At 39.9% G+C, this 15185-nt stretch overlaps 1 protein-coding gene across 1 annotated transcript in view; it reads left to right on the forward strand.

Moving 5' to 3' along the window:
• The window catches only part of cpne9 (copine family member IX), a gene marked incomplete at both ends in the record, with an annotated part of 148437 nt that overhangs the window by 108847 nt on the left and 24405 nt on the right, over nucleotides 1-15185 (forward strand). Inside the window, 2 exons of the mRNA XM_080470203.1 lie at nucleotides 5932-6113; nucleotides 12630-12757. Coding sequence (XP_080326329.1) covers nucleotides 5932-6113; nucleotides 12630-12757 — 310 coding nt within the window. The remainder of the gene's footprint in view (nucleotides 1-5931; nucleotides 6114-12629; nucleotides 12758-15185) is intronic.

Raw genomic sequence — 15185 nt, forward strand, 5'->3', positions numbered from 1 at the left:
AAAACAATTCAGATTGGAGAGGGGGACTAGACAGGGACGTAGTCGCTCTCCGACTCTTTGCATTGTTCATTGAGCCACTGGCCCAGATGATCAGGCAGGGGGAAGGAGTAGAAGGGGTGAAATTGAGAGGGGAAGAACATAAAATAAGATTGTTTGCTGACGATATATTGTTTTTCTTAAAGCATCCTGAGAAAAGTTTTCCGGACGCAATGAGACTATTGGAATGTTATGGTGGATATTACGGATTTAAAATTTGTGTAAAAAAACCTCAAGAATTAAAGGAGGTATACAAGCTCGAATGGGATGCTAAAATAATAGAATACCTGGGTGTCAACATTACGAATAGAATAGACAAATTATATGAAGCAAATGACATAAAAGTGAACCATGATATTAGGAGGGACCTGGATGTATGGTCGGCTATTTGTTTGGATTTCAGCTCAAGAATAGAGATAATCAAGATTAACATTTTTATCGAGACTTCTGTGTCTATTTCAATCTCTGCCGGTGATAATTCCACAAAATCATTTCATGGATTGGGATAAGTGGATATCAAGGTTCATATGGGGAGGGAAGAAACCTAGGATTCGTTACAAAACCCTGCAGCTCCCTAAAGAGAAAGGAGGTCTTGCTTTACCAAATCTGAAAGAATATTTCTATGCAGCACAAATCTGACCCCTGGTGTGTTGGTGCAATGATGCTTTTGTTGCAAGATGGAAAGATATAGAACTGGGCACTATGGACACAGAGGTACGGAACTTGATAGCACACAAAGGACTACTGAAAAAACTAGGTAACAGACTGGATATAATAACTAAAGCTACAGTAGAAATTTGGAATGTAGTCATAGAAAAGTATAAATTGGAGGAGGAGATAAAGATGTTGAGTTGGTTTGCGCTTGACTCCAGGTTTAAACCAGGGACGATAGATAGAGGATTTAAGCAATAGGCAAACAAAGGAATCACAGCAATATGCACGATGATGGAACGGGGTAAGCCGCAGAGTTTTGAGAGACTAAAGGACAAATTTGGACTAAACGAAAATGAACGTTATCGATACCTACAACTAAAAAACTGTTTTGAAAAGGAGATTGGGAGTGACAAAGATAATGGAATAGTAGTGATATTTCTGAAAGTTTATGAGGGGAAAAAGTGTAGTGATCTCAGCTTTATACAAAAGTCTGATGTCGAATAGGGACGACTCCTCTATATATTAAAGAAAAATAGGAAAGAGAGCTGAATGAACAAATAACAGAAGAGAAATGGTTTGTCATGTGTAAATCACAGTGCACGGCCACGAGCTCCAGGGCTTGGCGGGAGTTTAGTTGGAAAAATATTGTTCGATTTTTCAGAACTCCAAAAATAAGGACAAAAGTGTTGGCAGCACAGCAGCCATGTTGGAGATTTTGTGCGGACACATTGATGCAGACCACACACATATGTTTTGGTCCTGTCACAAATTACAATTTTATTTGGAACAAATATGGCAGAGTTTGCAAAAAGTATGAGGATATCAGTTCCTCAAAACATGTAAGATGTTGTATTTAGGAAACATAACCCATGATGTGACACAAATACGAGATGAATATCTGTTTAAGATATTACGAGCAGCAAGCAAAAAATTGATTCCCAGATTGTGGTGTAAAGTGGAGCCGCCGACCCAGGAGCAGTGGCTACGCGTCTGCTGAGGAATTATTTGTAATGGAGAGGCTCACGCACAAACTAAGATTACAGGAGTCCCAATTCGAAGAAAAGTGGGAAAATGGACTGATTTCAAGAGGACAGAAGAGGACACCACTTCTACTGGACAATAGAGACATTGGTTGATGAAAGATGGACAGATTTTGTATATCTGTTTAGCCCTCTTGCTTAGATTATGCCAAAGTTGTAGTGGTTGAATTTTGAAGGAGATTAAAGGTAAATTGAATGGTTTTCCCATCCGCTTCCATGTTAAAAAGAATCATGGGCAGCAGTGGTGTAGTAGTATCTGAGTAGGTGGAAATATCAGTATAGAGAAAATGGAAATGATGTTACACTTGTTATTACTTTTTATATTATTATTTCAATGCCTTTTTTGTCTGATAGGTGAGCCGCCTATACAGTAAACTGATATTAGTTGATGAGTTGAATGACGTCACTGTGAAAAAGGGTTGATTGCAAGAAAACATCAGAGGGTTTTTATCAGAAAAGTACATTTTAGTGGATAAGTTAGCAGTGATTAAGTAATAATAATAATAGATTTGAGGGAATCAAAATGTTTAAATTCTCTGACTTTTTAGCTCTTTTTTTTTGCACACTCAAAGTCAACCAATCAGGAGTGAAAGAAACACTGAAGGAGCTTGATTCTGATTGGCTGTTGAAAAAGGAAGCTTGGAGAAAAAGATTCATTTGTTTGGATGAGATTACTCAAAAGTTTTAGTAACTGTTATTGACTTGGGATTTCCACCAACAACTAGCTTTATGTGACGTCACCGCATCTAACTTGGCTTAAAAACAATAAAATCAGCATTTAACTATTTTATTAAAATTAATTCTTTACCATTATTGCAGTTTGCAGTGTTTAGTTTTTTTATGCTCAGACACAGTATCTTAGTTACAGCCACGGATATTTTGATATTACTGTTATTTATCTCTGTAATATCTCATACATGTTTTTAGCATTTAAATTGTTTGCAGAAACTTGTGGTTTGATATTTTAATAACAATGATAATAGTTCAACATTAAAAAATGCTATATTTATGTTTCATTCTCTGCATTTTTAAAATTCCTGATGCGACTTTCACCAGAAATTCAGAAGTACTCAGAAAGTGGACAGATGGTTTCCCCATAGCAGCTTTCATTATAGTACATTACATTACATGATTTTACAGTTTGGAGAAAAGTTCTCGTCTGCCAACAAAATTATCTGAAAATACTTTGTTTTTATTAAAAGGAGTGATTATATGACTCTGCAGTGATAAACTCTTTTTTTCCGAGAAGATTAGCAGCAAAATTATCTTTACCATATTAATCACAATTAAAGATTTATCGCCCCCTTGTGGATGTTGGCAGGATGAATCCTGCCTCCTTGAAGTCCAAGGATTCATCCTTTGAGATTTTGCCATTCTAAACTATTTTAAAGTTTGCTGAAGAGTCTGTTGTGTTTTTTAGTGATAATGCTTTTGCTTCAATTTAATGTAATTTAATTGCTTTAATTTACCATATGTTCGAACGTAAAGCAGCAGGGCGTTGAAAATTGTTGAAGAAACTTTGCTTCTTACGAAAGATGGAATGATCGTGAAACTCAGCATTATGGAGCGTCTTTTATCCACTCCTGCAGAGGTGGAGAGAGAGAGAGAGAGAGAGAGAGAGAGAGAGAGAGAGAGATTATTTTATAAGTACAGACAGATCAGTTGCAGCAGGAACGAGGACGTCCACCGGGGAAACTTAATAATAAAGAGCCGCAGCTGTGACTCTGCAAGACAAGACGACTGAATACCAATCAGAGCGAGAACAATAAGGAAAAGATTAGTACGTTTCCATTAAAAGTCCCACAAGGTAACTTATTGGGCCCACTCAAGTGCTTAATATTCTAGCAACATTTAAACGTTTCAGAAGTACATTAAATATTAAAAGCCCAGGATGTTATTTAAGATTACTTTAAAACTTGCTTTAGTTCCGTAAGACACAACCAATAAATGCCATCATACAGTACTCACAACGAGTTCGGGATATTTGGCTTTTGGGTAACATTTATGGACAAAGTAAAACATTCATGCTCCAGTATTATTATATCATGAAAGTATGGTATTTAAATGGTTTCTTTATCGCAAATATTCAAAAGATTAGAGAAGGTCCCATTAAGTTTACCTGTAAAGATTCTAGAGCATCTTAGGCTCATCAAGTTATTGTGAGTACTGTATGTTATACTTAAGTAAATATTCAGAAATATCTTGTTTTGTTCCTCATGGGATTTCACCTTGAAATACCAGTGTCCCTATAATGAAATGTGCTCTCAGCCATTTTGAGGACAAAATGTGCATTTTACTTAGCAGTTGCTGGTACAACAAAGGGTTAAATACACAGTGCAAAACAGCTCAATTTGAATAAAACAAACAAAAAAAACTCACTGGAAATGTAACCAGTTAAAATATTCAATATCTCATAGAAGTTAATGGCTTGAAACATTAGCTGAGTGCTTTTATTCCTGAATAATTACTTTTTTTTTCTTTTTTTTTTTATTCTCCAATCAGAACACTTGTAACTGTGTTTTCCTCTGCATGACACCGTGTTTCTAATTAGCATCAATAAAAGGAAGTTTCATGTTGAAATGCAGCTTTGCAGAGAGAACGGCGCTTGTCTTTCTCCCCCCCCTCTCTAATATAACACGACCCTTCATTCTTCCCTGTGCTGCGTTCAGGTGCTTATTTTCACATGATGGAGCAGTGCAGTGGAGCGTGCGAGCAGCGCGGCGTGTTGAACGTGTTTGGTATTTTCATGGCCGGAGGCTCACGGTGCACCTGCAGCTCCATGGAATTAGGAGGCGGGTGGGTGTGTTCGGGGGTTTGGGATCTGCCGTGCCTAATCAAACCCTCCCCCCCCCCACCTCCTGTCTTCTCCTTCAAAAGGAGGGCGCTCCCTTCAGAGCAGAGGAGAGAGGAGTGCTTTCATACTGTACGTGCCCTGCTGAGGTTCAGGCAACATGTACTAACATAACTGTTTAAACGTCTGACTTCCTTTTTATAATTCAGCTGACACGACTCTTCAATGTTCAAGAGAGAAACGTCTCCTTCCTTTAACTGTCAGGTTTTACATTTGCGGCTGCAATTAATTTTCACAGAATTCATCTCACCCACGGCTGCAATTAAAAATGCAAATGTTATTTGCAGTTTGAGAAAGCTTTGAAAAACAGATGAAGCATATGCTCGCTTCTTGGCGACGATCGTCTCTCGTTTTACACATGATAGATCAGTGGCTGTGGAGCCCCATGGGGCTGTGGAGCCATGTGAGTCTGTGAAGCCATGTGAGGCTGTGGAGCCAAGTGGAACTGTAGAGCCATGTGAGGCTGTGGATCCACATGGAACTGTGGAGTCATCTGAGGCTGTGGAGCCACTTGGGGCTGTGGAGCTACGTGGGGCTGTGGAGTCATGTGAGATGGTGGAGCCACATGAGGCTGTGGAGCCACATGGACCTGCAGAGCCACGTGAAACTGTGGAGCCATGTGGGACTGTGGAGCCACATTAGGCTGTGGCGCCACTTGGAACTGTGGAGTCATGTGAGGCTGTGGAGCCACGTGAGGCTGAGGAGCCATGTAGAACTGTGGAGTCATGTGAGGCTGTGGAGCCACATGGAACTGTGGAGTCATGTGAGGCTGTGGAGCCACATGAGGCTGAGGAGCTACGTGGGGCTGTGGAGTCATGTGAGGCTGTGGAGCCACATGAGGCTGTGGAGCTCCGTGGGGCTGTGGAAAAAAATTGCTTAAATTGAACTTGAAAAATGGCTGAAAATGGCTCTAAAAGATGTAAAACAGCTTGAAAGGCTTCGACTGAATCCACTTAAAGTGGTTTAAAAAGCCGATAACCGAGATAAAAAAAAAATTATATTTCAATATTGTAGTAATGAAACTTAAAGCTGATTTTGCTAAATTGAATGAAATCACTTGTAACAATAAAGGGAAAATGGCTTGAAGCGGCTCAAATTGCTGGTGAAATACTATTTGTAAAAAATTTGTTACAATTTCAAAATAAAAACATGCAAAATGGCTGAAACTGATAAATTTACTTAAAGTTTCTGGAAGAAAAAAAATTCAACTTTTACAAATTGCTGCTCGGAAATGCAAGAAAAGATAGTTACTGTATAAAATGTGTGTGTGTGTGTGTGTGTGTGTGTGTGTGTGTGTGTGTGTGTGTGTGTGTGTGTGTGTGTGTGTGTGTGTGTGTGTGTTTCTCTCAGGTAACCCCTCCCAGCCCACCTCCCTGCACTATATGAGTCCCTACCAGATGAATGCTTACGCCATGGCCCTGAAGGCAGTGGGAGAGATTATCCAGGACTACGACAGCGACAAGCTCTTTCCTGCCTACGGCTTCGGGGCTAAGCTGCCCCCCGATGGCAAAATCTCCCACGCATTTCCACTGGTAAGACACACACACACACACACACACACACACACACACACACACACACTGCACATCCAAAGCAGTTCAGGCCTGGCGGGGTGTGGCCTGGACCAGGAGATGGAGCTGCGACAACAGCTGGTCGTGCGCGTTGAGAAGTCGGCTCATCTGCCTGCCAGCGGGATTCTCCCAGCATCCCCTCCACTTCCTCCTCGCTCCCTCCCGGGGGGGGTGAGGCCAACCAGTCAGAAATGGCGGGATGCTGATCTGAAATCAAGCCAAGTCTCTACCTGCACCGTGTGTTCGACTGCATGTATACATACGAGCTTCAGCTCCTCAGGAACATCTTTTCTCTTCAGAGTTGATATGTAAGAAGTAAGTAAGATAACTGGGTGAACGGTCTGACGGGGCCCAGATTTCAATGGCCAGACGGTTACATTGGAGCCTCTCCAAAACTGGAGGCTGAATGTACAATAAGTTGTTTGTTTTTTTGGTTGTTTTTTTTTGGGTGAACTTGAAGGCATCTGTTTCCAGTTGGTCGAGAGAGGTTTGTCTGCTTGGATGAATGGTGCACTGTGTTTGGGCTGCTGATGGTCCCAACAGTGAGTGTGAGCCAAGACAGCCAAAGTTGATAAATTGGCTGAAGTTACTGTTTAAAAAAACATTAACATTGCTAAAATAGCTTTGAAAATCCCTTCGATATGTAAAAATCTCCAAAAAGCAAAATGTCTAATAAAAGAAAACATCTACTGATCTAAATTGTAGAAGCGTATATTCATAAATGCAAGCGAAGAAAAGAGGTTTGGTACTTATTGCTATATTTACCACCTTGCTTTGGAGGGAAACATTGAATTTTGGTCAAGGACGAAAACGGTCTGATTGATGGAGGATCTGTTGCTCATAGCTTACGTCCTTCAGCCCATAGACTGACAGCACAACCTCACAAAACCCGTCCACTCGAGGAAAAGTCAGCAGTACTTGTAAGTCAAATACTGTCTTATTACCTTCGGACAGTAATGTGGAAAAGGCCTTTAAAAAGAATTATTGGGAAAAGGCATCCACAAGGTAACTGCTCACTGTCACATGATTTCAGTATAAATTATCGGTCAGCAACATTTGCTTTGTCACGCAGGTATACGCCGTATACACCTCTGTTACTAGCCAATAAATGCTAAAGAATAGATTTTCCTTTATCCCTAATGGAGCCTTCAAGGTCACGAATGCAGTTGCTTTAATATTTTTCAATTAGATTACTGGACTTCAGATGACTCAGTGAGTTACTATTCAACAGTGGTTATCCAGTTACAGTTCCATCTGTATTTCAGTGGATAGGAGTTATAGTGGTTGTACCTCGTCTGGGGTGGTCGATGACTCAAAACATGACTTGAAGGCTAAATAATCCCTCTGTCTCTCTGAAATCCCGCCGTTTCGACTGGTTTCAGCATATAAATGATCTTTTTCTCCGTGCCACTTTCTTTTGTACAGTTTGCGTTCACACATTGACACGATATTGCATCACTCAGATTTTCTCGGTTTTCCCGTCTTTCCGCCCCAGTTTGTGGTTGGCTGACACACTTTACCGTGCGAGGGGGTTTTCAACCTGAGAGCTGGCGGAGATCACAGCGAGGCTTTGTCGACTGTGGAATGATCCCAATCAGATCGGACTTCAGACAATCTTTTAGACTCCGCGGCAGGTCTGTGAAAACGGCCGATTGCTTCTATTTTGAAAGGTGTTATTTTTTTAAAGTGGCTTCATTGGATTGTTTGGGTGAATTAACAGTGGGAGGGATTATCCGTGTGCTTTCTTAAGAGGTAAACGATGGAGCTTCAGGGAATTACAGTTGGAAACCAACTCTTCAGACAAGCTCAGAAAAAAGTTTCTCTATTTTTATCTTCCATCAATCCATTCATCCATTGCACTGCTGTATCTGCTTTCCCCAAACTATACTTCATCTTCTGGGAGATGTTAACAAGCCTGTCTTCAAATGATGGGATGAATCGGTACCTGAACTGATCTAAGAGGCGAAAGAAACTTTCATGCTGTGATGCAACCGCCAGTAATGTGTAGATCGCTACAGTAAATATCAATACTGTCATTTTGGATCAATTCCCAAGTTTAAAAAAATATATATTTACATTGTAGATACTATTTTTTAGATAAATGTGGGGTTTTTTTTCCCATCAAAGTTAAATGTTATTTTGCTATTTAAGTCCTATTTCGTGACCTGAGCTCACAGTGAGATCGTCACGGTGAAAGAGGAGGCGAATGACGAAGAATAATATTCGTCTTCAATCGCTATACTCTGAAAGAAAATGGCATAAACTACTTTCTTGTACCACATTAATCTTCAGTCTTTTACACACGTTTGGCTTGTGTACCGAGTATCGGTATCGTATCACAGTACCGGCTATGGTCTCAGTTGGTATCGGCTCAGAAAGGAGATCCGATGGATTCGTAAAACACCAAGTATACCAAAAAAAAATAAATTCACTCAGCAACTCCTGACTTATTCATTCATTCACTTCAATAAGTTTATGGAATTCGTCAAGACGTTTAAAACCAAGAGTTTGTTATTTAAGTCAATAATGGATCAACGACACACCAGTATTAAGTTTGACTTTGGAAAAAGGCGGAAAAACCATGAAGCTACTGCATCTTCTCGCCAAATTTCACGCATTAAAGCTCTTTTCTGTGATTCCCCCTTGATGACTAAAATAATGTCCAATTATTTTTTGATGGTGCCTACACCCTGGAACGGTTGGCAGCAGCCCCCAGCGGTGGGGGGGCTTCCCTTTTTCAATACCTCTGCTCTGGCCCTCGGGGACATCCAAGCCAAGCTCTTCCTCCTCGCCTGGATGCTCACACTCTTTTCACCGCCGAAAAAGGAAGACAGCGTCCAACTGGGTTAGGCTGCCGTGGCATTTCAAATTAAAGGCTGCTCGGAGTTTAAAAAAAACTTTAACCCTTCAGAGGGCATCCATACGATAACTCACCCGAGTGTTATCTCAGGATAGGTTAGTGCTTTTGTGCCATTTACACATGGTAATATTTAAAAAAAGACCAAATATTTTAGCCTAAAAAGACATTTATTTTGATATATTTCTCACTGTATGTCTATAAGGGATGGGCGACATGCTCTTGAGAATTGCTGTTACACTCAATCTTGTTATACATTGTATAAATATGACTTTTTTTTCACATCACTGAAAACTTGAACTCAGTTTCATGTGTCCTATGATACGACGGTTCACTATTGTTTAACAATAAAATCGAATTTATTTGAAAAAATATCATAACTTAAATTCTATTCAATTTGATTTGCATCGCATCAAATACAACATAGCTTCATATGTTTAAAACCGGAATTAAAAATTCTGTCAAATAAATAAAGAGTAGATAATATTGGAGTAGAACAGAATTAAAATACTTAATTAATCCCTGGGAGAAATTATTTAAAAGAACAGGAGCCATCGTGGCAGGCTGCAGGCACCGTGCCACTCAGGCGCGATTGTCAGATTTCTTTGGAATAGCACGAGGCTGGTGTTAAATTACGGACATTTAGTTAAAAATGCCATGTGAGTTGATAACAGGCTTTAAAAACATGGAGGTTTCAGTGCATGTGAAGCTTTTTGTATAAAACGACAGCAACTCGCTCCGACGTTTCAAACCTCAGTGGATCTTCATCGGATCAAATTCTCAGCCAATTACAAGACACTGGGGCTTTCAGAAAGTTGTGGGCTTAACGACAAAGTGTTTGTGCGTCACACAGTTGAATTGAACTGTAAGATTGCTTCGAGCTGCAAATTGTGAAGAGATTATATAAATGAAGAAAAGGTCTGAAAATAAGAGCGTAGCAGGTCTTCCTGAACGGATGCCGGCTTCCACCGGGCCGAGAGGATCGAACAAAAGACACTTTGCGGACTGAAAGTCATTATATCTTGGCTTTCTGCCTCTCTGACTCTTCTCTTATTAATCCAGCTGCCGTGTGTCAGTGTCCTTTATGAGATTCCGCCACAACACAACTGTGAAGGTTCCTCATTAAAACGCTCCAAGGTTCCCTTCAGCTTCTTCCTCAGCGCTACTGATTAGCAGGTCCTTGTTCCAACGCCCCGGAGTTCACGCAACGCTCTCCAACTCCACGCCGCACACGGTCCGAGAGCCAATAAGAATTAGAAATTAATATTACACGCTTCGCGTGCACGGTGGAGTAGTGGTGGGATCTCTGGCCTCACTGCTAGAAAGTCCCTGGGTCGATTCCAGGACTCATTTATTCAGCTGAATAAGAGACGCTACAGCTCTGCAGCTTGTGTGGTTTAGTTTTTCAGACGGAGCTCTTTAAGACTCTTCACTCTCAAGAAACATGATGAACCTCTACCAGTGGTTCATGTTCAGTCTGGAGACCTTGTGTTCTATTGGTCTAGTGTCTTGCCCTGTCTCCACGTCTGATTTTCTCTCGTTTCCTGATGTGTAAGTTCACTCCCCTTGTCTGTCTTCGTGTCTTATTTACCTTCGCCAACGAAAGTTTATTTGTTGGCTTGTATGTATGGATTTTACCAACTTTTCACAAAAACTACTGACGCGAATTGCATGAAATTATCAGGGATGATTTGCCATCATCCAAGGACCGATCCATTAGATTTTGGGATGGATCCGCTCCTGGAGAGGTGAGATATTTACTCCGTCGTGGACACACTGGAGGTCCACAGTGAGCCGTCAGTACGGCGCTCGCGGCTAATATCTCGGTTCAGCAAGTATCCAGAAACGCCGGTGTGAGCGCATTGAATCGGGTCGTGGTTTATATATGTGTCCCCGCTCAGTGTTTGACACGGTGATGTTGCTACCTGACAGGCTCGTTAGCATCGATATGCGCTCATGGCTAACTTGGTTCCATAAAGACGTATGATGTTAGCGACGGTACGCGCTCTACCGAGTGCCTGTTCTTGTCTCTCATGTTTCCTGATGTGTCGTGTGACTCTCTGCTCTCGTGTCCTCCTCTCTTCTTCTCCTCCCCTGAGTATGCGTGATTGCTGTCCGCTGTGTCTCATCAGCGTTGCCTCCCAGTGTGTGTTTCAGGCCCTGAGTTTAACCTCACAGTATGTGACAGAAGCGTCATCGACATCGTGTGTTTACAGTTACTGGTCAAAAATCTGTGCCAATATGTCCCTTTATTTTTGATTGACATGATTCCCAATCAATATTTCCTTGGATTTTACTTGTTTAGTAAGGCAAGGCAAGGCAAATCTATTTATAGAGCGCCATTCAAACACAGGGCAATTCACAGTGCTTTACCAAGAAATAAAAGAAATGAAAGAAATACAGAAAAACTTTACAAAGACATAAGAAATATATTAATAAAAGATTAAAGCTTTAAAAGAAATTAAAGCATTAAAAGTTTTAAAATGGCATAAAAAGTAGAATAAATAAGGTAAGAGATTAATTAAGTGCATTAAGTACACAAACACCACATTGAGGAGGAGCCCCACTTCTCTATCAGTATAAACTAATGACCCTGGTGGTATTGTCGCTGAAGGAGCAGGAAGTAATTCACACCATTTGTTGTTGTGATTTTTCCAGGATTCTGAGGCATGGCTTTACGCTTCTTCTTACACTGCCCCCTATAGGTTTGACATGCTCATAGCAACTCTGAACTGGATTTTGAAGGGGTTTTGTGTAAATGAGAATCATTTGGAATACATAGAGTAAGACATATCTGTTCTTGTAAATAATCGGCTGCGAGTAAATGCGGTCTGAGTCCCGAATCCGTCTCTGTGTCTTGTTGGTCCCTTCTTCCTGTTAGATTTCTCTGCTTGCCAGAGTTTGGATATCCTGACTTTGCTTGTGTACCCCTTTATAAATCGATACTGGATTTTCCTGTAACTGTGGCTGTGCATTCAGATGCTCCTTTGACTCGCGGTGACACTGCACTGACCAATGGGTTAATGATATCAAGTTTCTGGACGTGATCGAGCACATTACAGTTCATGAATACTGAATTTCAATCCTGCGTTCCAGATCGTGCAAAATACTGGGAGAAGTATCCGCTAATAGATTAATGCAGCGTTGTTTAGGACAGAGTCTGTTTTTAAAAGTGTAAATCAGCCTTCACTGACTTACCATGAATAAATATTTTCTCTGTTAAAAATCCTGTCTTGGCATGAGGCCAATCAAACGCAGTAAATCACAAAATGCACGTAAACTGAACGTGCAAATCCGAACGCTTTATCCAGCATGTTAGTAAATCAGGCCCCTTGAATTGCACCAACTCTTAAAAGCTGTTTTGTTTCGTGTGATTGATATATGGAGGCAATGCCATCTTCGTTTGAGTTTGTCAAACAGTACTCTTCAAAACAATTTCAAATCTGAATCTTTCAAGAAAAACTAGTAGTGAAAACTAGTTGAACCTAAAAGCTCATGCGACATCCCAAACTACTGATTGCACCCTTCATTCAGCATCGGTTTAATCCCATCCGAGACTGGGATTAGGCTTTTTGGACAGGTTGTTTTGACCTGCTGGGTCCCGTCTGTGTGTGTTGCAGAGCGGTGACGCCGAGAATCCGAACTGTGTGGGCATCGAGGGCGTCCTGGAGGCCTACTTCCAGAGCCTGAGGACGGTGCAGCTGTACGGGCCCACCAACTTCGCCCCCGTCATCAACAAAGTGGCAAAGTAAGTACAAGCTCGCTCTCCCGATCAGATTAATTCCATGGCTTGTTTGGTTTTTTTGGGGGGTGTTTTTTCCCCACCCAAAGCTGGTTAATTTGGTGTTTACACGCCTGGATCGTGACTCATCAACAGCCTCTTCAACAGATTAGAGATTCAGAGATTTATGGAGGAAATGTTGAGCGGCGCGTGGGGAAGTCAACACATGCGGGATTAGAGAGGCTACGCCTCCCGTCGGCTAATAATCGCTTTCATTCCTCGTGTGGGGAGATAAATGTTTGAGGAACATTTGCTGAGTTATTTCGGGGGGACATGGAGGATTTTTGGGGGGGATCAGGTTGAGTCAGTTTGATGAAGTTTGTCTTGAGCTCATTTGACGGGAAATTGCAAAACAATACGTACGCCAACAAACGTTTTCCCGCTCTCGTCGTCCTCCGCAGCCTTCCGGATGGCTCCGAGTCTAATTTAAGATTCTCTCATGATTTAATCTGCTCGTTTCAAACAGACGGAGGAGGATTTATCCTGATGATCCCACCTGAAACGAGCAGATACGTCACATTTACTACCAAGAATGTCAGCTGAGGAAGGATTTCTAACTTTATAAACTTAAGGTTTTAAGTTGTATTACAGGATAGCTTTTGGACTTTATTCCTAGTTATTGATTTAAATAATGTTTTCTATATAAAGAAAGAAATGTGCATAATTTACAGATAAAGGTTAATTTTAGCCTATCAATTGTGTTGCTGAGGTACAAAGCTTAGAGTTTATGTGTGTAACTGATGCAGTAGCAGTTCTAATATACAATAATTTATAAAAATGTAAATAGCATTGTATGAAGAAGGCAATCAAATCACCTTTTCCTTGTCCAATAATTTTTTTTCCATCCTAAACTTTTTGAGTTATTTAAAATGGAAAAACGTGGTAATTTACAGGATTAATTAATTCAGTTTGCACAATATTAGTTACACAATTCATAACTGTTGATACTACTTTTGAGAAATGAATACTTAGATATATAATTGTTGATGGTTTTGGGGATTTCTGCTTCCAAATTAACAGTGCTCTTTCTTTTTTTGGACCAAGTTTGATTTTTTTATACTTTAGATTTAATAGAAAAAAGTGAAAATTAACTGGTTTAGTGAAATAATGGCTATGATTCATTAGTTTTTCATTCTAATTTCAGCCGACACCCCAAACATTGTGAAAACTACAAACAAGGACAAAGTTTCTCTGTTTGGATTTGGATTTTGAGTTTGTTATGACGGAAAATGAATGAGACTTGTCAATTTTCTTCCAAAAAAAAAAAAGTGCTGAATCAACAATACTACAGAAACATTAAAGTATATTCCGTTAGCTTTTACCCATGATGCATCTGACACTGGTCCTGTTACTTTCTACATAAATCAAACCGTTTCTTTGTTCAGTTCTTCCTGTTTTGTCTTTTTTAAATATATTTTGTGTTTTCTTTTGGATCGAAATAATATTCTTACTAGTCTGTCTTTGTTCAGATTGTTAATCCTAAACTGCAATGAATCATGATGAGTTTTTACTGAGAAAAAGATGCATTTTATTGTGACATTAATAGGGATTGAGTTTATTCTAACACAATAAATCAGATAAGGAAGACTATAATGCCTTTTTATTATTTAATGAATCCTTTAAATCAGTTTCAGATATTTTAGAATGTATTTTAAGTATTTTTTGTCTCCAGTCAGATTAATTAATGAGGATTTCTTCTTTTTTTTTTTTTGTCATTTAGATGATTTCCCATGTGAGGCCAGTTCAGAATAATTCTCATATTTCTTATCTCCTCCGTCTTAATGAGCTAACACACATTTCTTATTAAACTCTAATAAAGTCTCTGATATTTAACTTTAAATCCTCCGAATGGCACTCCTCTTCTTTCCCTTGTAGTATCCCCCCGAGTTGCTGGGGGTTTTATTCAACACACAACCGTTTGTTTACGAGCACAATGTGAAAATCTTTTCATTATCCCCCCAAAAAACGTGATCTGCATCTTCATCAAACATTCCAGGCTGCAGTTTGTGGGCCCATTTAGTGTCTTAGAAACATTAGGGGGAATTTTACACGACCACCATAAACAAGCTTACACACACACACACACACACACACACACACACACACACACACACACCCACACACACACACACACACAGTGTGATGCTTTGCAATGTAAATTTATGTGTTTGTTTCTGTAAAATTGATGAAACATATAATAATGCAGGATTGGAATTTATTATATAACGTTTACACATTATTTTTCTATTCAGTCTTGCTAAAAAAGTAGCCTGTTTGATTTTTTTTAATTAGTATTATAAATATTATATTACTATTATTATTATTCTAAAATATTCTTATAAATAAATAACGTAAAACATACAAGCACATCCTGGAAATGTTAATCGACATTTCA

Source organism: Lipophrys pholis (assembly GCF_963383615.2).
Source record: "Lipophrys pholis genome assembly, chromosome: 8".
Taxonomy (NCBI): Eukaryota; Metazoa; Chordata; class Actinopteri; order Blenniiformes; family Blenniidae; genus Lipophrys; species Lipophrys pholis.